At 34.5% G+C, this 27,519-nt stretch overlaps 1 protein-coding gene across 1 annotated transcript in view; it reads right to left on the reverse strand.

Annotated features, from left to right (window-relative positions):
- Window positions 1–3,753, reverse strand: part of ABCB1 (ATP binding cassette subfamily B member 1) — an 80,054-nt gene extending 76,301 nt beyond the window's left edge. Inside the window, exons 1-2 of the mRNA XM_016148017.2 lie at window positions 3,612–3,753; window positions 3,000–3,067 (exon numbers count right to left, since the gene is read on the reverse strand). Coding sequence (XP_016003503.2) covers window positions 3,000–3,061 — 62 coding nt within the window. The 5' untranslated portion in view covers window positions 3,062–3,067; window positions 3,612–3,753. The remainder of the gene's footprint in view (window positions 1–2,999; window positions 3,068–3,611) is intronic.
- Window positions 3,754–27,519: the final 23,766 nt, after the last annotated feature.

A 27,519-nucleotide genomic window follows, 5' to 3' on the forward strand; every position in this document is an offset into this window, starting at 1 on the left:
TTTGGTTTCTGTGAAAACTTTGTATTATGAAAAATTTCAAATTAACAGAAAAGTTAAAAGAATAGTAATGATTACTATTCATATAACATTCACCTAGATTCAACAATTAACATTTTGACAATATTTTCTTTATTTGTATAAGAAAGTATATATTACTCTTAATATTTTGCTGAATCATTTGAAAGTAAATTCTAAATATTATGGCACATGTTTTCTACCAGCATCACATCTAAAAAATTAATGACAATTTTGATATAATGTAATATCCAATCCATAAATTTCCCAAGAATGTGTTCTATGGGTTTTTCCTTTTCTGATCTCTGATGTAATCAAGGGTCACACATTACATTTGGTGGTTTTGTCTTTTTAGTCTCTTTTTTAAATCTATAAGTTCTTTTGTCCCTCCACTCCCACCCCCATTGACTTTTTGTAGGCATAAGAACATATGTCTTACAGAATGCCCCACATCTCAAATTTGTATTTCAAACTGAGTTCAAATTGAGATGTACAGTTAAGTATAAAATACGCAGCAGATATGAGGACTTAGTAGTATCTTTCACCCATATCTGTGGTTTCACTTTCCGCAGTTTCAGTTACTCATGGTCAACTGTGGTCTAAAAGTATTAAATGGAAAATTCTAGAAATAAACAATTTATAAGTTTAAAATTGTGTATCATTTTGAGTAGAGTGGTACTATTTTACGTCCACCAGCTGGAGACATGAATCATCCCTTTGTCCAGCATCCTCATGCTGTATACACTACCTATTAGTCACTTAGTATCCACCTTGGTTATCAGCTTGGCTGTCTCTATATTGCAGTACTTATGTTCAAGTAACCTTTACTTTACTTAATAACAGCCCCAAAGCCATTCACATAACTTTTATTACAGTATATTGTTATAACCGTTCTATTTTATTGTTATTTGTTGTTGTTAATCTCTTATCATACCTAATTTATAAATGAACTTAATCAGAGGTATAGATGTATAGGAAAAAATATAGTAGTACAGCTTTATAGTACTGGGAGAGGGGTGTATTAAAGGCACCGATTGCCCATACAGTCAAAAATCTGCATATAACTTTAGTTGGCCCTCTGCATACTTGAATTCCCAACTGCCAGTTAACCCTTAAACAACGTAGGTTTGAACTGCACAGGTCAATTTAAAAAATAGTATTAGTGGACCTGCATAGTTCAAACCTGTACTATTCAAGGGTCAACTGTTTTTTATAGGATTAGGTACTACCTTTGGTTTCAAGCATCCGTCAGGGGTCTTGGAACATATCCCCTGCGGATAAGGCGGGGAAGGGAGGAACACTATTGTATGAAAAAGAAAATGTAAGCTATCTGACTAATAATTCTGTTTACAGGTAGAAATGACAATATTTTGGATATACTGGGTTCCTTAAAATATATTTTCAAAATGAATTTCACCTGTTTCTTTTTACTTTTTTAATGTTGCTACTAGAAAATTAATAATTACAAATGTGGTTCACAGTATATTTCTATTGGACAGCATCAGTCTAGAAGCTTAATTGGGTTCAGACTCAATGTTTTTGCTAACATACTTCCTAGGTGGTGTCTTGTCACTAACACAGTATATTCTACCATAAGCTATACCAGGTATGATCACTTGGTTAAGGTGCTAACTCAAAATCTCCCCATTGGAAAAGCACACTTTTCTTTTTCCAATTAGTAAGGATTTTGGAAAATTCTTAGATACAATTTTTCTCTGAGTGGTTTAGAATCCATTAACAATTCTTGCCTGAATCGATGATAACAATCAAGGTTACAAAATGATAGCTGGCAATTTTCTGTAAAGAATGTTCCTTTATTCTCTCTACCTCTCCCACCTTTTTAGTTTTCCTCCTCCTCTAAGAATTTTATTAAGGACTGATGGATTGTATTCAGTATTTCACAATCAAGTACAGTCCCAGATTTGGCCAGTGAAAGCCCCTTTAAGCTAACTGCTGTGTCCTTTTGACTTTATTAAATTCCACATTCTTGTTTGGGGTACCACAAGATACTTCATCCTCAATCTGTATTTCCTCTGCACAGACCTGGTTAAAATTAGTCATTTTTTTCTATGGCATTCAAATTCCTTTTAGTGAGGAATGGTATTTAGAAACCAAGATCTGGCACTCAGTGTGTTCATTGCTATTGTCCCTTTCAGTGGACAGAAAGTGAACTATTAAAAATTGTGTTCATATTTGAAGTTTACAATTCAAATTTAATCATTATTTTTAAAAAACTTATTTGATGTCCACATTTGTATTTCTTTGCCCTTACACTGAAAAGTTCAGTTTCTAATAATAACATATTTATCAACTCATTTTATTTTACAATCTACTACTAACTATAAACCTACTGTGTGAGGTTTTAAATTTCCTGTACAGACACTGCACTGTGATCAAAATTTACTTAAAATAATTATTTTTCCTGTAGGTTTCATTACGAATTCTATATACAATGTGGATAATTTCACACCACGCTAATAACTTCTTCGGTACTGCAGTCTCTGCTTTCAGATATTCTTCTACAGGGGTCAGATATGCATTGCCTTTTGAAAAACATTAACACCTAAATGTAGTTTTGGTCTTCTGTCCCATCTGCCATACTACAAACATGTAAAGTTTATGTTACTGTTTTACCAGAAGCAAGAGACTAGCCCACAGAGCAGAACACAAAGATTCAGGCACGAAGACGATCAGCAGGGCTGATCTACATGGCTTGTAAACACGGCTATAAAACACAGAAAAAGAATGTGTGCATTGGCCAGAAACCAGAATGATGAGGAAAAAGCTCGCCAAGCCGGAGGGAGAATACAAAAGCTGTGCTCAACTCAACCAGCAAACTTCTTTCTGCAGGGAAACCGCTAGCGTTTAAGATTAAAATCATCATCATCATCATTATTTCTTCATTTATTTCAGAGCTGTAGGATAGGAATGAATTGCCCAGCTCTCTCAGGTCATGTAAAGTATGAAAGAAACAAATTGGCTACCTTTTTTTGTCCATCTTCAAGTTCTTCCCTGCTCTCCCATTCTGGCCCCCTTCATGATCCATCGCGACCTGAGGAGAAACCACAATCGATGATCCGCAGGAGACGGAGGTGAGACAGCTTTACTCGCGAGCGGAGCGGGGCGAGAGGCAGGGCGGTGCGCTCGCCCTGATGGTCGCCCCGGGGGTGCCTTCGCGCGGGCCCTCCAGCCTCTCCTCTCGCCAGCAGAGCTGGAGGACGGCGGCGCGTCCTGTTCTGCCCGCGGACACTGAGGCTCTCGCTCCCGGTTCCCCACGCCCAGACGATGCTTTCTCCGTCCACTAGCCCGCTGGCTCAGATACCCGCTTCTGGTACCGCGCTAGCTCTACGCGCTCGTAACAGCATAATCTAGTACCCGTGGCTAGCGCCGAAAACTATGCGTCAGGGGTGCTCTAGGATCTCCTGGAGTGACTCTAGGTCTCACCCCACTCGGTCTGCATGGACTGCCCAATGAGAATATCCCTCTCCATCCTCATCCGAAGTCCTTCTTCCACAGGGACCGAGCTCAGGAAATTGGAGAGCCCGACCCTTCCTGCGAACTGTCGCCATCCGGTCCCCAACTTCGCGCACCCCTACCTCGGGCTTTCCTTGGATTGTCCACCAAGACGTGGATTTTGATGGAACGCCCCGGAGGATGTGAGCGTCAAACCTGGCTTCCTCGAGCTAGGAGGAGCCAACACTAGAGTGTGCCCCGGCTTCCTGCAGCAAAGTGAGCCCTGAGTCTCTTCTGCCCAGCCAATGAACCGCACCACCTGCCCGCCCCTCCCAACAAGTTACGAAACAGAGTGAATTTCTAGGAGGACTGTCCTTGCTCCGCCGCAGAAGGGCAAATCGAAAAATGCTTATCTGCTGAATCACCTAGGGCGCTTACATTTATAGAGTTATGCCTCTACTTGTCCATATAAGTCTCCATATCCCTATACACTTGGCTCCCTGAGTCTCAAGTCAATAAGAGAAACTTTCTTTGGCATCGCATCTAATAGAGTTAATAAAACAATCGCCGACCTCGCCCATTCTGTAGTTAAAACGAGTTGAACTTCCCTTTCTAGCAGCTCCTTTAAAAGGGCCAGGTGAAATTTTTTTGCAATAGTCTTCAGGATATATTGACATTTCCTGAGATTATGTGTTCGTTTTTTATTAAAGATAAATTAAAAAGTAAATAGGAAGATGTTTTAATCTGCAAATTGAACGGGTATTTCAGGGTAGAAATAGTATTTAAAAGTATATAATATGTTCAAATTTTAACTAGCATATTAATGCCCTTGTTTATCCCAAGGCGGTTTAAAACTCTTATATTTTCATTTGGATTATTAAAGTGTCATGTTCTTCAGTATATTACTTTAGTTCTAATTTAATTCCATATTTACTGCTACCATTTTACTATTTTTTCCCATCTACTGTCTTCTTCAAGTTGATGAAAAGTAAGTGTAATCTTCACAATTCAAATTCATAAAACCCACATCAGACTTTGTTTTTGTGACCTTTAGTCTGCATTATCTGACTTACATGTGTTGCCACTCAGCTCACTGAAATGTTTAAAAAAAAAAAACCCTTTTTTATTTTTACTGCATAGCTTGGTTTTCCATGCTTTAAGTCGTACTTCGAAGCCATATTTTCTATCCTTTACTACAGGGTTTCCTTGCTTTGATTTTTTTTTTTTAGCTGTATATCAGGTTTCTTTCTTTACAAACTGTTAATTAGACGTTCTAACAAGTCACTAATTTTCTACATGTTCTAATTGGATATGCATTGTATAGCATGCTTAAAGGGTTAATACCAACACTTTGGGCCACCTGGGGCAGATGTATGAAGCTTTTCTCTTCATCACATGCATTTTTAATCTGATTTATGTTTCTGCTCCGTTTCCACTTTCGCTTTACTTTGCCTCACCATTAGCATACGTGATCTTGCTATACTTTATGCATACTTCAAAACTACCTTAAATCCTCCCTAAAACAATGCAGAGTATTTTTTTAAAGTATAATATTATGCCAATTATATATGCCTGCAGGCTTGAGTTTTAAGTGAAAACCTCTGTCAAGGACATACAAAGTTTAAGGATCAGAATAGCCCAGAGAGTTTTCGGTAAAGCTCTATTCTAGTAATATGTATTTTTTAGTTTCTTTGCTCCACTGACTTGAAAATATGGATATAACATATGATGGGCCTAAAATAATGAAAAGTTCTAGCTACTTTCAAGCCACAGTCCTTGACCTTTAAAGACTTTGATTCCTGTCTCACATTACTGCCCATCACTTCTGCGGAAACCCATGTAGCCCTTTTCAGTATCCTCACTCACACAGCTTCATTCAAGTAGCTATTTTTCCTTTTTGAAGTGTGCCTCCCCATAATTCTGCATCTTCCCGCCCTCTACCAGTCCTCTCACCAACTTGTCTGTACTCTCCTAACACTCAAGATTTGTATCCCTGCTGCAGTCTATTCAATAAATAGAGAGGGGAAATGCCAGTGCTTAAATAATATGAACAAATATAACACTATTTTGCACCTTCATTGTTACTTCCTCCAGCATTTGTCACCACAAATATTGCAATAACATCAAAACTGGTCTCTTGGCTTTTACCTTTAACCCTCTTTAACAGTCTCTCTCCAACCTCCCCTCTGCAGGGTATATTGTTAAGAGTAAGCCAAGTCAGATTCTGTCACTATCCAACTGTTCCCTCCCTTATGCAGAGTAAAATCCTGGTCTGGCCCCTTCCTACATCTGACCTCATCTCTTATTACTCTTTTCTTATTAATTATGTTCCAGTCTCATCAGCTTTCTATTACTTAAACACCTAAGCATGCTTCCAGCTTAGAGCCTTTGCACTTACCATTTCCTCTGCCTGGAACATTTAGCTGTACAGTATGACTCATTTCTTCATTTTTTTCAAATCTACTCAAATGTGTTATTTTGCTTGAACCACCTAGAAACAGTATCTGGCACATATCCTCAATAAGTATGTGTTAAATGAATGAACGGGTTGACTCAGGAAAGTGAATGAGCAGGTCGACTCAGGAAAGTGTGGTCTAAGTAAAAAATTATATAAAGGTTTTTGATTTTAAGATAGAACATTGTTCTTCTTTTGTATGCTGTTCAAGATTTTTTAAATTATTTGAACGTATACTTATTGAGATGTTTCTACATAAATCTGGGCTTGAATTCAGTCCAAATTTATTCCACATGTACTGAGCGCCTGCCATATGCTAAACATTGTGCTAAATTACAGTGGTAGATGATTTAAACATTACAAACTGCCTTCGGGGAGATAGTAGATTATTTTACCTGTAGAAGTTTTATTGTTCCAGATAGACTGAGATGGTGTTTTATTTGTTTATTTGTATAACAGTTAGTACAGTGCTTTTCCAGTGGTAGAAATTCTATAAATACTATTGTCAGGCTATTTGCCTTATTTTCTTTGAAACTGTTCACTGCCCGGAATAACATTAACTTTTTCTGAAACATACCTTTCCACCCTACTTCAATCAAAACTAATAGGCAAAGTTCTGCAAATATCTCAATCTTAAATGTAAAGAGTATTTGCCATATAAGTCCCATAAACAGTAAGTTTCTCCCAGTGCATTGAAAATTAGATATTAGATGTAAAAGGCCTACCAGTGTTTTAGCTACTCTCATTAGTTCTTTTTACCTTATAGCCTATTTAACAGTACACAAATTAATCTTAGTTCAAATTTCTTCCTTTTAATTTCTTTAAATGTGTTCTTAATAAATGTTTATATTTCTTTAATGTGGAATTTTTGGATTTTAAATTCTGCCATCATTAGAAAATCCATTACATGTGTTTCTCTCAATTAACAAGCATTGACTAAAAATGTGTCGTTAAAAAACATGCAGGCTCTCTGGTTCTATATTCAGATAAATATTCACATCCTAGCTTATTAACCCTTTATTATTTTCTCAAGACCCTCTTATAAATTATCTATTATGTTTTTAACCTACTGTCTCTTCTCTTGAGAAAGGAATTTTTCATTCTTCAGGAGTTTCTTCCCATGCCACTTTTATTATAAATACTGAGTTTTCCCCCTGATCTCTCTAATAATTCATTTTCCCTATTTCTCCTAGTTCTTCTATTTAGCCAGTCTGAATATGACTTAAAGGTTCAATACTGTGAAAGAAGGAATCCAAGTTTTCACTGATGAGTATACTTGACCTGAGTGAGAGAAAGAATATACCAGAGATTTCCAGTCCGAAGAGCAACATAAATGACCAAATTGTGGCAATAACAATAAGGAATCCACACATTTGGGTTTAACTTATGTCTATAAAGGACATGTGACTTTCTTAATGACAAGGGATGTTGAATGACTGTACGTAAACTCAATGTTGGATACATCAGATTGCTTCTATGTACGTGTCCACTAATAAAATAAAATAAAATAAAATAAAATAAAATAAAAATATAATAATAATAATAATAATAAACAGATTTTCAATGTAACTCTAATCATCTTCAAAGAGGTTATTTCTCTTAACCTCATTCAGCCAATGCTGCAACTTTGAAATGGCAATCAGATGATAATAAATTGACTTAATTTAAAATTCAGTGACCTAGCCATGCATCAAGTCAATAGGAAATAGAAGCCTGAATTTTACTTCTCTATAAACCCTTCTGTCTTCACTAGTGGGAAGTGATTTCTACCCTTCTCTAATCCTCCTACTCATTAGCTATACCTCATTTGCTATTTATTAATTTTTTATATGATTAAGAATTTCTTTTTATATTTTAACAGTGCTGCAAGTTATAAAAAATAAAGATTCAATAAATGTTGTTAAAAATATTAAGTGTCAAGATTCTGATATCAGAGACAACATTATAGAAGTTAGTTAGACCAATAAGATCTTACTTGCTAAGTTACTATTAGGGTGTTTGACAGTTTTATAATCTCTACCAGTCTGAAAACTCCACTAGAAAATTACCCCTATGAGCAAGTCACTGACCTGTATTAAGCCTACCATAATCATACAAGAATATTTTTGAATGAATTATGAAATTAATGGGACAGAGGACAAAAGAGTAAGATCAAGGGAAAGATGAGAAAAAAGTGGAGCTCAGAAGGATTTGAATTCCAATTTTACTTTGTTGAGTGGCTTTGGACAGGCTACTCAACCTCTCAAAACCCTGATTTCTGCATCATTACAAAGGACACAGTAATTCACCTAGGGTTTTTGTAAGAAGTAAGTCAGGTAAGACTTGAAAAGTGTTTGGCATTGAGTAAATGATATTTTTATCCAGATATCCTAATAAAGATGATTAATGGAATACCAAGACAGGAGTAAAAATTAGAAGAGTGAAAGCATAATGACTAGTGGTAAAGAAGAAAACAAAAACACAAGCCCAAAATGGCATGATTCGTGCTAAAAGCCCATGATACAAAATATCTAGTCTAATGGCAGTTTCTACCACTCCCAGAAACATAATCTTAACCAGCATATAATGTTCTGGTCAAACACCAGTAATCTGTCACATAGGTCTTTCTCTACTTCATAGAAAGAAGAGGCAATCTACCTAATAAAAACTTCCCTTTCCCTTCCCCCAAAGTAAAGATGTCTCAGCCCCAAAACAATTCTTTCTCAATGCCCTCACCCAGCGATCCCTTGCCCCATCCTTCTTCCTATAAAATCCTTCCATTCTGAACAACACTAAAGAGTACTCATCTAGTTGCTAGGTGAGATGCTGCCTAATTTATGAATTGCTTAATAAAGTCTCTTAGATCTTCAAATTTACTCGGTTGGATTTTGTTTTTTAACACTAGAAAGGGCTAGTGAAGGGCACTTAAAGAAAATGAAATGGAAATAATAATAAATAATTGTTGTAAATAAAGCCAAAAGAACATAAAAATTATCTTGAATAAATCCAAATTTAAAGGTAACACCTAACCAAATAGCTATTTATTGCAAATAGCATGAGTTACTGTTCTTAATACATAAAGAGCTCATATAAATGAACAAGAAAATTCAACAGCTAAAATAGAACTGAGTAAAAAATGCAAATGGACACACAGAAAGGCAATAGTACACTGGTGAACAAACAAGGATATAGTGAAATGTTCTCACTAAATACAAAGAAATGCAAATTAAAACAACAGAGACATTTTGAAAATTGAGGCTGTCAAGCATTCACAATGGTGAAGTCAAATAGATGGGAAGTGAAATTTTTAAACTGCTTAACCAAACAATGTGGAAATATATACCCTACATATGTTCATCTCAATTCAATTTTAGGAAATCTGTCTTAAAGAAATAATCCAAAGAACAGGAGAAAAAATCAGGCAGAAAGATGTTCATCGCTGCTTTATTTGATAATAGTGAAAACAAGAAGTGATCTAAATACTTAACCACGTATGAATGGCTGAGTAAATTATGATACGTTCACTTAAGAACATATCAAATGTGCTTACAAAGAGTTTGTAATAAAGGGCAGGAGAAAATTACGACAGCATAATATTAACTATGTAAAGCAGTTAACCGCTCTAATACTATAAAAATGTAAAGAATTGTTTTTTAATGATGAAAATTAAGTTTTTTCTTTAAACTTCTCTGTATTTTACATATTTCCTATATTAAAAGTGCATTATTTTTACAACAAAAACAATAAAATATGATTTTTTATAAAGCAAGGAGATTGGGATGAGGAAGAGGGTCCTAGTTATAGTTATTCATCTCAGTGGAATTTTCTGTTTTTAAGGAACAGTCACAATTAGTGTAAGGCCAAAATTAATTGGCTAAAATAAGTAGCATTAAGAACTCCCAATATGCTACATTTCTTTGAAAATTCTTATATTCCTGAAAATTTCTTTAACATGTTTCTAAGGAAAGAAAGAACTAAAAATAGAGATGATCTTTAAGGCATAGGAAAATATAGACTGAAATAACTTGATTCTAGCTTTGGTTTTTGCCATCAACTGTCTGTGTAACTTGGATATATTTTATCTAATTGCTGCTTTCATATCAACTGCAAAGAATCATCTAGATCAAAGGTCTAGAGGCACTTTTCCTTTAAACCACCTCAGACCTCTACCTGAGGAAGATAATAAGGAGAAGGGAAGACCAATTGGACACTTAATTTTCATTACCCTGAAGAGTGGAGTTCTATGAGGGTAGGGATCTTGTCTCTTTTTTTAACGATATATGGCTAGTGCCTAATACAAAGCAGAGCATAGACAGTAGGCACTCAATTTCTGTTTGTTGAGTGGACTTGGAGAAATTCCCATTAATGGTATTATTTGATATTCTAATGCATATCCACATAAATAAAGATGGACTTAGCTGGAACAATCTTTTCTTTCTTGAGTCTTCTTAACTTTTTTATTAAGCACTAACTATGTGGCAGGAACTCTGCTAGATGCTAACGATATGAAGATGAAAGGGCACACAGTCCTTCAAATTATGTCTGTGTTTTCAAGGATGAAAATTATTAGTGTAATTTTAGTATACAGGGTGATCATTTTGTTTTGGTATTTTACAAGCAAACTGAACTTTTACATCTAAAATGAGTATTATCCTTTTCAAAGTAGATACTCAAGGAAGCTATGAACTAATTTCAATGATACCTTCCTGCCAAAAAAATAAAGTAGTTTGAAGGATTTATTTTTTGTATTTGTCTTGAGAGTCTACAGAAATATTTTAAATGTCCTCAAAAGCAGCAAAAAAATTTTGTACGGATAAATTTAAGTTTTAGAAACAAGAGACAAGCTAGTATTTCAGGGAAGAACATGTGCTTTAGCATTTAACAGATTGAGTTTAAATTCTGGTCATTTGACATGGAACAATTTATTTATTCTCATTGCAAGTGAAATTCCTCATTTGTAAAATGAGACAGTGAAGATACAGCATTTAGTTCATTTCTGATCTTAAATGAACTCTCTCCAGAGAACAAGGTCAAATCAGTTCAATGAGCTAAATATATAAGTTCTGAACCTTTATTTCTGTTATCCTTGTCATTGTTATTATTAATAAATTAGTGAATGACGACTTACTTGAGAAGTTTCAGTTAAAAACAAAATATGACTATAATAAAATAATAAGCCCAATTTTCTTGTGCACTTAGTAAATTTATTCTGAAGATTATTCCTAGGGAAATTCTTTTGAAGTTCAATACTTATTTGATTGGATCAATCCTGGTATATATCCATTTAGTCATCCTCTTACTTTATAGCCAAACTTTTTGCCCTTAGACAACAGCACCAAGGAATGCCTGATATAATTATATTACCCTAAATGGTTTTTGTATTTGCAGTTCATAAAACATGTCATTTCTTTTTTAGTTTTTTAATTGCTTTATGATTCATTGACTTTGAACTTTTCTGATCTTAAATGAACTCTCTCCAGAGAACAAGGTCAAATCAGTTCAATGAGCTAGTGCTTACATGCTTATTTTTTTTAAAGGTTTGTATTATTCCAAAAGACAAAACTTCTTAAAATATACTTCCATATATCAGGAACATAGTGCCAATAGATTAATGCATAGTTAGTTAGATCTGCTTCCGCAATTGTTACTTAAATTGGGACTGTTTCATTTAACATTATATTAGGAATTTACTCATTCATCCATTTAACAATATTAAGTAAGAATCTATCATATGTTACGTGCTTGGCATACATCCATGAAGAAAACAAACAAAATTTCCTGAGTGGGTAGAACTCACGTTTGGTGGTAGGGGTGGGCAGATTGACAAAAAAACACACAAAAAAATAAGTGGCTTAGTTCATTAAAAGGTGGAATGTGCTACGGGGAAAACAACAGAGGAAGGAGACTGGGTATGCCAGTCAGGGGGATAACAACTTTAAGTTGAATGTCCTCAAAACAGGATAGAGCAGGGGAAAGTTTTGAATGGTACAATTAAGATCTTGGAAATCCTTGAATATTAATGCTTTCAAAATCATTTCTGTAAAATGGGTTTTACTTTAGGGTAATTCTCATGTTCCAGTGTTTCTTTCTAGATTCATGGGTGTTTAGGCTTGTAAGAGAATTTGGAAGACATTTTGTGTTGTTCCTTCATTACACAGAGCCTCTGAAATGTTAAGCAACTTGACCAAGGCCACATAGTTAGCAAGAGGTCAAGTTAACAACATAGGGTTTCTGACATTGAGTTAGTTGTTCTTTCTATTATATTGAGAAAGGATTCTAATGCTGGAGATTTCAAATTGGCTAGTGTGGGATAGTTGTTAAAGGGACAGGTGCAATCATACTCTCTGGCTGTTTTACTTCACCTTTGTGTAAAGTTTCTCTCATCATGATTTTTGTTCTTGATTAGTCAGCATAGCCAGTTTTAATTACCATTCCTCAGGACCCAGGGGAAGGGCTATAGGTTTCAGAGTGCATTCTATTTGCCTTAGTGATATCTGCAGTACAATTATCTAAGATTCCAAAGCTGGTTAACTAAGGCCTGAGGCTTATTTTATTGTGTAACACTTGAAAAAAAAAAGTGAAATAAATATTGCTCATTACAAGTTTCACTTTTGTTTTTACTAATAATATAATTATCCATTAAAATACTTTAAATGATATTAATATAGAAAATGAGGGGATAATACTAACTATAGTAATGTAAAAAACATTGCAAAACTTGGAATTTATTGTGTTATCTTTCCATGAGACACTGAAGAATTCTGATTCTTATCTTTTTAGTTGGTTTCTCCTGCGTTAGTCTTTCCTCATAATTCTGTAACTGTCTCTATTGCATGACCTTGTAGATATTGTGTTCCTTCTAATTGTCAGGTCATACTGCAGTGGTCTTTTTTAGGAACTGGCATTTAGTTTGCAGTTAATAACCTTATATCATTTCTAGCTTTGTTCCTCTTCTTTCATTGATTACTATGCATTACAATCAAATAGTGCTCACCCACGCCCAGTATATCATCCACATTACCATTTTATCATATGGTAAAGGCGAACCTTCTTAGTATTCTGTAGTCAAGTTTTCCTCATTCTCCATCATCTTTGTTACTGTTAAAAACAGTGAATCCTAAAGATCATGCTGTGGAAATTGCCAATTTGGGCTCAACGTGTCTCACACTAAGCATTGAACTTTTGATCTTGTTCTCAAATTCGCTTCTTTCAACAGGCGCATATAAGTACGCAGAACTACCATTTAATTTGTTAGAAACCTGGGGGGTGGAGATGGAGAGGAGTCATCCCTGGAACCCGTTCTGACTTACTCTCTATGCTCAATTCAAACCCATCTTCTTCTTAACAGTGACAATAACTGTCCAAATCTCTATAACCACTATCCTCTCCTACTTGGGCTATTATCAGAGCTTCCTAACTAGTTTCTCCACATTCTTTCTAATTCGCTCTTCACAGGGCAGCCAGAGTAACTTTTAAAAATCCACATATGACCATGTTACATCCCCAGGTAAGATTTGCAATGGCTTTCCATTGCTCTCAGGTTCAATCCCAAAGGCCCTCTGTGATCTGGCTTTTGCTTCCCTCTCTAGCCTTAGACTGCTTCTCTCCCTGTTCCTTTGTGATCCAGCCACAGCGACATTCTGTCAGCTCTTTGGACCTTTGCTGTGTGGACTGTGTTCTGCTGCCTGCTCTCCAATGCAATCTTTCTCTACTGTCTTCCACGCCTCCCAAATCCCCAACGTGCATGTGGCACACACACGTGCATGCACAGACACACACACACACACACACACACACACATTTTCACCTGCATAACATGGATTCATTTTTCTGGCTTAGATTAAAAGTTACTTCCTGATTAGATTTGATCATCTCATTAGTAGTTTACAGAGTACCTTGTACCTCACCCTCCTATTATAGGTCACAATTGCAATTTTTGCTCATTTCAGAATGTGTCTTTCCCATTGACATATGTGCTCTATAAAGGCAATCCATCTCTGCTTTATTTTTCTGTTTCTCAGCAAATGAAGCATAGTAGGCACTCAGTAAATATTTACTGAATTAAGGAATGGCTAAATTAATATCATTGCTATCATTGCTCATTTCTCTGCTTTTTCCCTCGTTACATCCTACTGAGCTCTCCTCTTTTCCAATCCTCATTTCACATCCGCAGAACAATATTACAAGTTGGCAAACATTACTACCTTCACTTGACAAAAAGAGTTCCATCTTTAGAGACTATGAAAAATAATTCTTTCATATTTAAAAATGTTTATAGCATGTCTGAAATTCTTTGAGCTATGAGAATTTGATTTTCAGTTTTATGTACATGTTGCAAATTAAAGAATCAGGATATGGGGTTTCATGAAGGATAGTTTTTTATTACTTTTTGTATATAAAAAAACTATAGAGGTATAAATTAATCATATTTAGGTTTCATATAGCAAATCACTTATACCAAAGAGAAAGATATTACACAATTTGAAAATTTATTGGAGACTCTGGTGTGATCAAGATTTGTGACCAGCATTGGAAGGATTTCCCTGCTCCTGCTCCACAGGAAATATATTATTTAAAAAAAATTTATACCATGCCACAGGGGGTTCCTTCAGATCTAACAACTCCCTGACAACAAAATTTAACAAATATATGTTGAACAATTGCTCTGAGCACTCTAGATAGTAAGAGAAATGAGTTAGTCCTTGCCCTCAACAGAGCTGCTAATGCATTGAGGAAAGAAAATAAAGAAAATAATGACTAATATTTATTGAGCTCTAAATCAGATGTTTTTCCACTTAATTCTGACATGAATAAGGCTGCAATTATATTTATTTTAAAGATGAAAAAACTAAGATTCAGTTAAGTTAAAAAGTTGTATAATACCACATAGTCAGTGGCAGAACAGAAAGTTGAATCCAGGGTTTCCTACAGAAATATGAACTCTAGAATCTATATCTTTAGCCACTTCCTTATGCTCCCTCTGGTTCAAAACATTATATGTTCAAGAAGTTTAATTGAGGTTTTTCAGATAGCTAGTGTACTACTTAAAGGGTATCTTTTTTTTTTTAAGAGCTTATATATCCACATTTAATTTTTCTCCTTAAATAAATCACATAAGTTAATGCAAAATGCAGCTATATTAAAGTTTGAGAGGATGAATATTTAAGATGCATTGTTTTGTTGTTGGAAGGGAACTTCCAAGTTCATGAAGACTTCAAACCAACTTGAACCAGCAATTGTTATATATTTCAACTGTGTCTTAAATGTTAAATCAGGTTTGTTAGAAATAATGAGCTGCAGTGTGTTTGAATGATTTGATGATCAGGGTTCAGACAGTTTCTTGATGACATGGCACTCATGGTAGCCTTGGGACATGGTAACATTAGCATAGTCTCTTTGGGTAAAGTGTGTATGGGAAAAGTATTAGTAATTGCTGTCAGCCTGGTAGTGATGGCATGGAACCTTAGTCTAGATGGCTGGATTGTACAATTCCATGTATTCCTTGATGTTTTCTTGAGTGTAGACTAAGGATATAGGATCATGAAGAAACAACAGTATTCTTTTTAATGGCTTGTGATGAAGTTCTATAATTTAGAAAGGACAGATAAGAAATAAAATCCTGGAGAGTTAATCTGTCAGTTTTCTCAAAGTACCCTTTCTAAACTCCTTCATCCACAGTGCTAGGTTCAGTTTTTAACCAATGTGACAGTGAGAAAATTCTGCTCTTAGAATCTCTATCTTACAGTTAAACTTCATGAAAATTTACCTTATCTGTTCTGATGAGGCAATCAAAAGCAGGATGTAAATTAACATAGACTTTTTAAAAGGTAAAAACTATCCTGTCTAAATAAGTCTTTTACATCAAGAAGATTACAGGATTTATGTGGTTATTTAAAGGAAGCAAAGGAAGTATTTAGGGAAATGGAGATAATTGAGGGAATAAGGAAAGACATAGAGTGAAGTGGGAAGGCACAAATGCATATATATTAAGAACATTTTTTCTTTTTTTCTTACCATTCTGAAAATTTTAAGGCCATAATTTTTACTAATGGTTTGATAGAAGACAATGTTTTTAAATAATACTGTATTCAGTGAATATTTTCATTGTTCTAAAATGGTGTGTAGTAAGAAAAAAAACTTCAGCCCAAAGTAGAACTTTTCTCAAGGAATATAACAATAACTATGATTTTTTAAAAAGAAAAATTAATGATAAGCTATCATACAATCAATGAAATAACAACCTTGTCTTTTTGTCTGAATTTCTCCAGTCAGATGGTTAATGAATACCTTGTCTCCTAGGAACCTTAGTTTATGGACATGCTAACGCAATCTGTTTTAAACATTGAACTAAGAGATAATGCTTAGTCACCATGCAATAGATCTTTGAAATGTGTTTATCTATGGAACATAATTTAGCTGTAAAAGAATCATATATGTTCCTTAGTTTCTATCTATAAAACTTACATACTAAAGCCCAAAGATCGAAGATGTCCAAATCTAATGACAAAATATTAAGGAAATATTAGCATATCCTAGTGTAATTGAAGCAATGTGGTACTGGCACAAAACTGGATAATTAGATCAAGGGAACAGAACTAGTAACTCAAAAATAAACTGTTCATATTAGAAAATAACATGCAGTAAAAGAAACATCACAAGTAATGATGGAGAAAGGGATTTTTCAATAAATTGTGTTTGAACAATTAGCTAATTAGGTGAAAATAGATCCATTTAGATATTTAAACCTTAAACCACCTACTAAGGTACTTCTGGACATGTACTTTAAAGTAAACAGAAAATATAAATTAGGAGAATTAGATATATATCAAACTGCCAAAGAGAGAAGGATTTTCTAAATTTAGAAGTAATAGGGAGAAAAAAAAATCACTAAATGAAGGTTTGACAGATTGACAACATAAATACATAACACTTTTGTTGGTAAAAATAATTGAAAGGCAAATCAGACTGGAGAAAGTGTTTACAGCAGACATAAAAAACAAAAAGTTAATATCTTTACTGACCAGTGAGCATATTAATGTAAATAATTTATATTTTATTATACTTGATCTCAATTTTCATATCTATAAAATGGAGATAAAGAATCTCATAAAGTATTTATAAAAATTAATTAAAATAATATGTAAAAACAGCCTAGCCCATAGTGAGCAACTAATGAGTTTATTTTTATTGTACAAATATAAAAATATGAAGAAAAATATGTCCTTTAAAATGTTCTTCTTACTCAATGGGCATTCGCCTTGAAGAATATCTTTATTTAAACTGATGCTTTCTAATGCGAAGTCATGCGTGAATTTTGAAATGTTATAAACTAGGAAATATTGTAAGCTTCAGTACATAAATATCAATCAGGCTTTTTTCCTTTTCTCATATTATAATTTTATGTTTTGTTTTGGAGTATAGAACTAACTTCAAAAATTAAAAATTTTGAAAATATTTAGAATATATTTGTTAAAATGAGGAGCAAGCTAGTAGAGGATATCATTATGAACCCAAATGACAGTAATAACCCTTTGAATAAATATGCGAATATATGTATATATAGATATATGTGGTTAAATTGACCTTGAAAAACTCAGGGAAGCAATCATTACTATCATTGCCATTTTGATATATTTTCAGCTTGCATAAGCACCCGTGTATATAAACTGGTACTAAAACATATTTTAATGCTCTTGATTTTCTGAATTGTTTTAAGAGAAACATTGTTATCTTCAGGAAGAATTAAAGCAATATGTTTTTAATATGCTTGACATTCATAGTTTAAAATCCTAAATAGAAATTTGTGTGTGTGAAAAAGATGGAAGGGATTAAGAAGTACAAACTGCCAGCTATAGTAATAGTCATAGGGATGTAAAGTATAGCACAGAAAATATAGTCGATAATATTGTAATAACTATGTATGGTGTCAGATTGGTACTAGACTTATCAAAGGGATCATTTCGTAGGTATATAAATGTCTAATCACTATGTTGTATGACTGAAACTAACATAATATTATATGTCAACCGTAACAAAGAAATAAATTTTTTAAAAGTTTGTTAGTAACCCATTTCTCACTGATGTTTAGGCTTTACTAAAGTTTTCTCAAGATGATTATTTTTTACGAATTGCCCAAATTACTTTGTAGAATTGGTATTCACATATTTTTAGCAATGACAATAAATTCTTGATGTTAAAAAGATTTGTGTATAACTCCACTAACCTCACTATTAATCTCTCTGTTTTTGAGCTAGTATCTTCCTATTTACAATATTTTTAATATCTGATAAAGCAAGTGTTTCTTCATTACTCTTCTTTTGCCAGTCTTGTTCCTATTTGCATGTTTATGCTTACAGATGAAATTTAGGATCATTTTGTTAAAATCTGAAAATGTAAGCCTATTTACTTCATCACAGAAAACTTAGTTTTTCTGATAATTTACTAATATGAATAATAATAAGTATCATATTTTTATAACTAATGCTCATGGAGGACTTACCAAGTGACTGTCAGTATTATTAGTGCTACATAAACTAACTCAGATTATATAACTATTTACCTGTAAAATTAAGAGAATCAACTGAAAACCTATGAAAAACAATAAGTACACTTAGAAAGACAATTGTGCAAAAAATGAATAGCTTTTCTATGTAAAAATTATAACTAGTTAGAAATACAATAGGGAAAATAAAACCTAGTTATAATATCAATCTCAAACTCTATGACAAAAACTATAAATCTCCACCAAGTGAAATAAAAGAATCTGTGAGGAAATAAAAAGATATACCATGATCTTAGAATATCACAAATATTGCAAAGATCTTAATTTTTTGAATTAATCTATAATGCAATTCTAATCAGAATATATAGGCTTTTGGTGGGTAGAATGTATCAAAATGATTCTAATGTTTATACGGAAGAACAGACATTATAAATTTACCTAAGAACATTCTGAAAGAGAATAATTAGGAGACACTAGCCAACTAGATATTTAAATGAATTATAAGGCTCCGGTACTTATTAGAGTTTGGAACCACTAGCTCACAAATAATATATCAATGAATTAGACTCAATCATTAGACTCAAATATATACAAATATTTAGTACCTAACAAAGGTAGCATTTCTTATCAGTGAGAAAAAAATGCATTATTTAGTATCAGTATTGGATAACTACTGGTCATTTGGAAAAGTTAGGCTTTTTACCAATACTCTTACATTAAGATAAATTCCACAAGTATCAAAAATACAAATGCAAAAACAAACAAAAAAAGGAAAATGTACCACAGAAACATAGGTACACATTTTCATAATTTAAGCATACAGAAAGCATTTCTAAATATGAAAACCCCAGAAACCATAAAAGTTGAAATACATAATTTGGCTGCATAAAAATATAAAACTTTTAAAGGAAGAAAACATTATAAGTGAATACAAATATTGACAGATGATGAAAATATGTATCTACTGTATGTAGCATCTAGGTAAAATGAGGTATATATATCCTTTATTTTATGTCTGGAGAGATAGCAAGAAAGAATTCATGATAATTTATTTAGTTGTTTCTGTGGATTTATTATCATGAGCACAAATTTTTATTACAGATACAAAATTTCTATTTAAAATTATTACACGATAAATTTAATATTTTAATATGGAAAAGATGGATCACTTAATAAGTGATTTGGACATAGAGATAAACACTTTTTTCATTCAAAACTATTTATTGAATACTAACAATGATGTGCCAGATGCTAACCATAATGAGTGTGATGTCTGTCCTCCTGGAGCCATGGTGCACACAAATTTTCATAGACATGTTTTTAAATGAGAACAATAGATGAACTATTTTTGATGTGAAAAAGAAACTATAATATATCTATATAATGTGTGGGTGACAAAAGCATTTCTAAAATGACTAAAGAAAAAAAACAGTAAAAAAGATTGAAGAATTTAACTTATGTATAACATTTTCAATATCTCTATGTACAATAACTTTATAGGTACTACAAACAAGGCAACAGCAAACTAGGAAAGGTATTTGCTGTACATACAATAGACCAATATGACAATAGTCACTCTAAAAAAGACTAATACTCTTTGGGAAAATATGGACAAAGGGCATGAATAGGTAAAATCCAAAGGCAAAATATTAAGTTACCAATAAGCACATGAAATAAACATAGCACTTCACTACTGATAAAGGATATAAATAATATTGCCCTTTGCTTGTCATATGGAAAAACAGTAAAGAGAATAATTCCAAGTGAATAAAGTTATAGAAAAATGTTTAATAGGGTTACAAATTGGTAAAATAAATCTGGATAAAAATTGAATTTGTATTTATTAAAATTTTTCATATCTTTTAACTCAACACACATTTTCTGAATCAAGTGTTTATAATAATTTCTCTTAAAACAGTAATCATGAATATGCAGATATTGCTATGCTAATGCTGTCTGTAATAACATAATAGGAAACATGCTAAAAGTTCAACAATGCAAGGTCGATCAAGTAAATTATGATATAACTACATTATAGGATATTATTTTTTATTATGATGTTGTAGAAGAGTATTGTCATTAAGGTGCTTAGAAAAACGTGATGATTTGTGATAGAAACACAGAAGAGGTGGGGAGTAGGTAGAAAATGAAATTAATGTGCTGGAGAATGATGACAACAATTCCTTTTGGTATAAAATAATTCAATGTGGTATAATATGTGGCTAAGGTTCTAGTCCAAAGAGAAGGGTAAGAGAGAGGAAAGAAATGAAAGAAATGCTGCCCTCCCTAAGGTGACTACCTTTCTAGCTCCAATGGTGAAACTCATTCCATATTTTTTATAAAGCATTGTGGAAGCCTGAGCCGTGCTGCTCTCAATTCTCTAGAGACTCTACATTCTACCAGTAATGCAACTGGTCATTGTACACAACCCCTTTTGATTCTGAAGCACCATGTATGCAAAGTAGGGGTATTGTGTTTAAAATTCACCTGGAATTACTTTCCCAAAAAGGCAGTAAAACATGTTTTAAAAAAATGGATCTAATAGATACATTTTGCATCTGATATATTAAGATTTTAGTCTTGGCTCCGTCACTTATTGTGTGACTTTCTGCAAGTTACTTAACTTCTCTAAGTCTCTGTTTCCTTCTTTGTAAATGAGAAAATATAACAATCTCTACTTCAAAGAATGGCTCTGAAGATTAATTGATTATATAATCCATGCAATGTCTGGAGTCTGTAATTTTTGGTTTAACACTCCTCTCCAAAAGAAAAAAGAAAAGAAAAAAGAAGCCCTCTGAACTAGGGGCCTGGATTGCCCTCCTCAAAGACACTGTAAGATCAAATCCACCTTGTTTTATCCATCTTTACCTAAAGAGTAAGCCTTTAACAAAGAACAATTTATGAAACTTATCAAGGTACTCTTCAATATAGCCTGTAATGCCAGCCTCACCATTCATATTCCATTGTACCGACATATTTGGTACTTTCTTAAATTTAACCTTGTCTGCCATCCCCTTCCATGATGCCATCTGAAACTTTTGCTCTATGACCAATACTACCTTATATCCTCTAAATCTTTTGAGTGGATCCTCCACCCTCTTTCCTCAATGGAGACCTGAATCTCCCCTGTGAACTCTGCTCCCCTTGTACTCTCACACAGAAGTTTTCGCTCTGTTTTAAAATATTTTTATCCATTTCATACTTCAGGGCCAAAGAGTACTGTTCTCCATGGTTTCTATTGCCACTTCTAGACTATTATTTCTCCACCCTCTGGTAAAAAAGAGAGCGAGGGCGAGGGCGAGGGTGAGCGCAAGGAGAGAAGAGGAGAGAAAATAAAGCAAGCAAATCAACAAAGTTTGCTCTCAGTCTTTGATGTTTAGGTAATTTGACAATATTGTCACCTACTAAACTTCTACTTACTCTCCCTAAATTATTGAGGGAAAGATAACACAGCAGCTACCATGTTTTCTAAATCCTGTCATAATTATGGATGACTTTATAACACCATAAACAATCGTTCAACACTCTGTCTTCTGAATTTTTTTTTATTAACTCCTTTGGTTAACTCCTTTCATTACCTGACCTACCCCTGCACTGCCATGCATTGCCATGATTATAAACCTTAGATTTTGTCATTACCCATAATTGCTCTAATTCAAAATTTGCTAATTCAAGCATACCACTTTCTAACCACAATCTCCAATTTCTTCTCCTGGCTTACTTGTTTTACCTATATTCATAATAATTGTACTCAACAGATCATCCAGTCCTTTGATCTCTCTTCTCTACCCCAACCTATTACTTCTCTCCTTTCTTCTTTCCTTCTATGTCCAATTTAAAGTATATTAGAACCACACTCTTGTTATATTTCTCTTGGATTACTAATCTTACTTCCCAGTGGATTTATTCCAATAGATTTGAAATGTGCTCAACTCACTTCCATGAAAAGTAACAATAACCAAGATAAAATACCATCATCCCTCAATTTGATGTTCCCTTATTCCATTCCCCTCCTTTTCTACCTATTCACAAAGAACCTTTTTTCTTTTTTTCCAGATTTATTGAAACATAATAGACAATTAGTTGTTAGTTGTTCGTATTTATTTACATTATACAATTCATTGAGTTTTTTCAATTATAGTTGGCATACAATAATATATTAGTTTCAGTTGTACAGCATAGTGATTAAAGCTCAAGTGATCACCCCACTAAATCTAGTGCCTGTCTTTCTCCTTACATATTTATCACAACATCGTTGACTATTTTCCTTATGCTACACTTTATATCTCCATAACTATTTTGCACCTATCCATTTGTTTTTCTTAATCCCTTTGCCCTTTTCACTGTCCCTCCAACCTCCCTCTTCTCTTGTAGTCCTCGAAATATTCTCTATATCTATGAGTTTATTTCCATTTTTGCTATCGTTTATTTTGTTCTTTAGATTCCACGTGTACATAAAATCATGTGGTATATCTCTTTATGTGACTTACTTCCTTCAGCACTATACCCTCTAGGACCATCAAGGCAATATCTTTTTCCTTTCCCTTTCTTTTAGTCTGTGTCTTTTAATCTGAAGTGAGTCTCTTGTAGGCAGCATATGGAGGGCTCTTCTTTTCTTAACTATTCAGAGCCACTCTATCTTTTGGTTGGAGCACTTCTTTTCCATTTGAGGTACTTGTCGATAAAAATGTAATTATTACCATTTTTTATTCGTGATTTTGATACTTGTTTTTTCTTCTTAAAGAAGTCCCTCTAACATTTTTGTAATAGTGGTTTGATGTTGATGAATTCCTTTAACTTATTTTTGTCTGGGAGGCTCTTTATCTGTTCTTCAACTCAATGATAGATTTGCTGGATAAAGTATTCTTGGTTGTAAGTCCTGAGTTTTCATCATGTTAAATATTTTGTGCCAAGCCCTTTGGTCCTGCAAAGTTTCTTTTGAGAAATCAGCTGCCAATCTTGTGGGTGCTCCCTTGTAGGTAGCTAATTGCTTTTCTCTTGCTGCTTTTAAGATTCTCTCTTTGTATTCAACTTTTGGCACTTTAATCATAATGTGTCTTCGTGTGGGCCTGTTTGGGTTCCTCTTTCTTGGGATTCTCTGAGCTTCCTGGGATTGTATATCTATTTCCTTCACCAGGTCAGGGAAGTTTTCTACCACTATTTCTTCAAAGAGCTTTTCAACTTCTTGTTCTCCCTCTACTCCTTCAGGTAGTCCTATGACACAGATGTTTTTACATTTAATTTTGTCTCAAAGGCTCTTTAAATTATTATTATACTATTGGATTCTTTTTCTTGCCATTCTGACTGGGTGTCCTTGGCCTCCCCATACTCTGTACTGGTGGTTTGATCCTTTTCTTCATCCATTCCGTTGATTCCCTCTAATACACTCTTCATCTCAGATAATGTGTCCTTCATTTCTGACTGATTCCCTTTTGTAATTTCTATTTCCATTTTATGTTTGTCTCTTTGCTATAGTTCTTATTGAATTCATCTACATTTCCCTTAAATTCACTGAGCATCTTTATAACCAGTGTTTTGAACTCTGCATCTGTTAGATCACTTGACTCCAATATTTCTGGATCTCCGTTCTGTTTTCTCATATGGTTTCTGCTTCTTTGTCTTCCCATTTTGGCTGCTTTTCTGTGCCTATCACTAAGTCTCCCAGTCTTATTAGTGCAGGTTTGTGTAGTAGGTGTTCAGTGGCACAGTCCTGAGGGGGGTTCCACAGCAGGCCAAGTTTAGCTCCAGTCTGTGCCCCTCTAGGGCCATGTGTTAAGATTCAGCAGGCAATCCACAGATGCTGTGCTTATAGTTGCCTCAAGAAAACACACCAGAAAACGAGTTCAGCAGCCACCAGTGTGAGTCTAGGCACTGCTCAGCAAAAAGCACCTGACTCTCAGAGAACAGAACCGGATGTGGCTTGGGTGGGGCCATGAGTTGGGGAAAGGGAAGTTTCAGGGAATCCTTTGGGCTGAGCAACCTCTGTTATCCAGTTTGATGACATCTCAGCTATGGTGGCACTGTGTCTGCACACTGGGATGGGGGAGGGCTCAACAGGAAACAATGAATACCACCAGTACTTCTACTAGGGAGGAAGCCTTGCCTCTGACCCTTGCTCAGACAACACAGCATCCCCCTGTAAGTCCCTGGTGCCCCCTGAGCAGCCGACCTGGTGCTGATGCTCAAAGCAAGCAAGTTCATCACCACGAAAGTCTGGTCTGGGTCACATTCCCTTTAAAAAGAACATCCACAGCAGCCATAGCCTCTGTTCCACTCAGCTGCACTGCTTAGACCAGACAAGGCAGCCTCGCATCTTTGCTACTTCCTATCTCCTAATGTTGTAGGGTAATTTCTTATTTCTCTCCCTAGTTGTGGCATATCTGTTCATCTAGACTCCAGGTGACTCTGCTTGCTTTTTGCTCTATGTTTCCATCACAACTTTGATGTGGTCATAAAAGCAGATGAAAAAGCCACTATCCTCTACATCATTTTTCCCTGTCTCCCACAACTTTTTAAAGGAGCGTGATACACTTGAAATTAATGTAATATTGTATGTCAACTGCAACTGAAAAATAAACTAAAAAATAAAAATTAAAAATGTGTATGTGATACTTCCTAATGACTTTTTCTCTTTCTTTTTGGCTTCTACCTTCATTATTCTACTGAAACAGTGCTTATTGATCTGCAGGAGTACTGTGTACATAAAGGAAATTAGTTTTGTCCATGATATGGGTTTCAAGTGTTTTCTCAATCTTTCATTATTCTTTTGCTTTTGTTTATGGAGAAATTCACTTCATGGATTTAAGAAAAAAATTGTGTTTTCAATTTCATCAATCTTTTCTGCATGGCTGCTGAATTTGGGCATGCTTAGAAAGTCCACTTCTTTGGAATTAAAATAAACAATGTTTTCACAATCTCTCTGGCTTATGGCATTTTAGATTTGAGGACATTTTATATGTTACAGTTATAATTTTGTCTTTTTTGATGAAGAGAAAGAGGAGGTTGGGAAAATGGTGAATGCGTATTGTCTGCCTATTCAGTTCTATAGAATTCTTAGGGGTTAAACTTGGTATTTATGGTTATTTTTTGTTATTTTTATTTTGAGTATTTTTACATCTCTAAATAACCTCTGTGCAAATTCTCAGATAGATAAAGAATTACAACAGGTACTGAAAGAAGTTCAAAAAGTAGTGTAAAATTTATGTGGTTCTATAGCAGTATTATAGTTTATACTAGATATAATTTATTAATTATCTCCGGATTAGTAATCTAGAGAAAGAATGAGACCCAGAACATATTGCTCAGGATAATTAAGAAAAAAAACTTTATTAAATAAGGCCCCCATGTGGCAGTTTAATGACACACTGAACACACAAAAAATTACTTGTTTTAAGGAAAAATCTTGTTCGGCAAGTACCAATGTACCTCTAAGAGTACCATTTGAAAAATAATATTCTCTAATCATCTAAGATGGAGTTTTATTAAGTCTTCAGTCATAAGTATAAATTCATAGTAAAATTAACATAAAACTGTATTTAAGGCTAGAAAGCTAATTTCAAGAATAATTACACCTCATGTTTCTCTACTTGACATGACCATTCAGTTTTGTCTTCTTGATAAGTGTTTCAGACATGTGTGTTCTCTCCCTCCTCCAGGACAAACCAGCCTCGGTGTTTAGGAATTTTCTTGATAATTGATGGCTTTCCACTCCTTTCCCTATGGAGTTTTAATCTGTTTAGACAACAACAATTTCAATTTGAGTAGTATTTGTCATTGCCAGTACAAATACTTTGCTGAAACTGCCTGCATAGCCCGTGCATGTTTCCTGGTAGCTACTTCTAAATTCAAACTTTTGGGCTAGCAAAGAGACAAGTTGGAACTGGTAGGGAGATGATCCTCCTTACAAGCCTCTATGTTACCATAGAGAAGAAAAGAAATTTTAGGAACAAGTGCACCGACCTAAACAACCATCCTGCTTTTATTAGCGAATAGTAAAAGTTTAAATTGTCTAAATTGTTTTCTTTTAGTTTTAATATGTGAATATTTATTGTAGTAAATTAGTTAAGATGAATATTCTTTTCCCCAGATTTTTATTCTACTGTGATTAGACTTAGTACCAAAAAGGCTCAGCCTTTGCCCTGATAATTTTAAACAGAAATTTAACATTTTTTTACAACCTCAGAAATTAGTAATCCACAGCTTTATTATACAAAACTTATGTTTTAAAAGCATTCGACATAGAAGCTCTAACCTATAGTACTTTGTACAACACACACACACACACACACAATATGGAGATATCTAACCTATATATTCCATAACATTCTTTGATAGAAACTTCAAAACCAGAGGTGGAAGTTATATGGATTTTGGAGCACCACAACCAAAATTTCAGTAAAATAATGCCAAATGTGACTTCGAGTTAAAATTAATGAACATTAATTGAGAACCTGTTCTATGCACAGCACTGTGCTAGGTAGGCACCACAGGGATAGTAGTCATTAAAGATTTCATTCTAAAACCTGGGCATGCTAATGCAGGAGTGAACTGGCCGATTTAGGTGAATGCCACTGAACGCAGGGCAGAAGCCAGGACCTTCCCGCTAGTAAGGCTGGGGCAGTAGAGAAGCTCTCGAAAGTGGGCTTTGGAGCAGCCCTGCCTGGCCAAGGCCGAACTCGCCTAATGTTCATCGGACCCATCTCCCTCCAATTCCTGCGTCACGGCCTAGGACGGTAGAAGGGCACAAGTAGAAGACTACACTGACATCACGCTCATTCTTACGTGGGCAATCAGTTCCTGCTTCAAGCCATGCTGAAGACCAGGGTAAAAGCTTAGAGGGTCAAGAAATCCTACCACCGGACCCAAGACGGATATTCTACTTGCAATATACCTCCTTGGGTTATCTATCGCTGTTTATCCCGCCAGGGGAGAACGTTAGGACAAAAGGAACCCCGCTCTTTTCCTAAGAGTCAGGCCCTGTGTCGGGTGCGGGGGCCTGCGCTGCTTCACTCGGTGCCATAGCTACCGATGCTACAGAATTTGGGTGTCGGCTACCGGGACAATCAATGATCCGCGGTTCAAACTAGAGGTCCTAGACATTAAATCTGAGCTCTAG

Source organism: Rousettus aegyptiacus, unplaced genomic scaffold (assembly GCF_014176215.1).
Source record: "Rousettus aegyptiacus isolate mRouAeg1 unplaced genomic scaffold, mRouAeg1.p scaffold_m13_p_13, whole genome shotgun sequence".
Classification (NCBI taxonomy): Eukaryota; Metazoa; Chordata; class Mammalia; order Chiroptera; family Pteropodidae; genus Rousettus; species Rousettus aegyptiacus.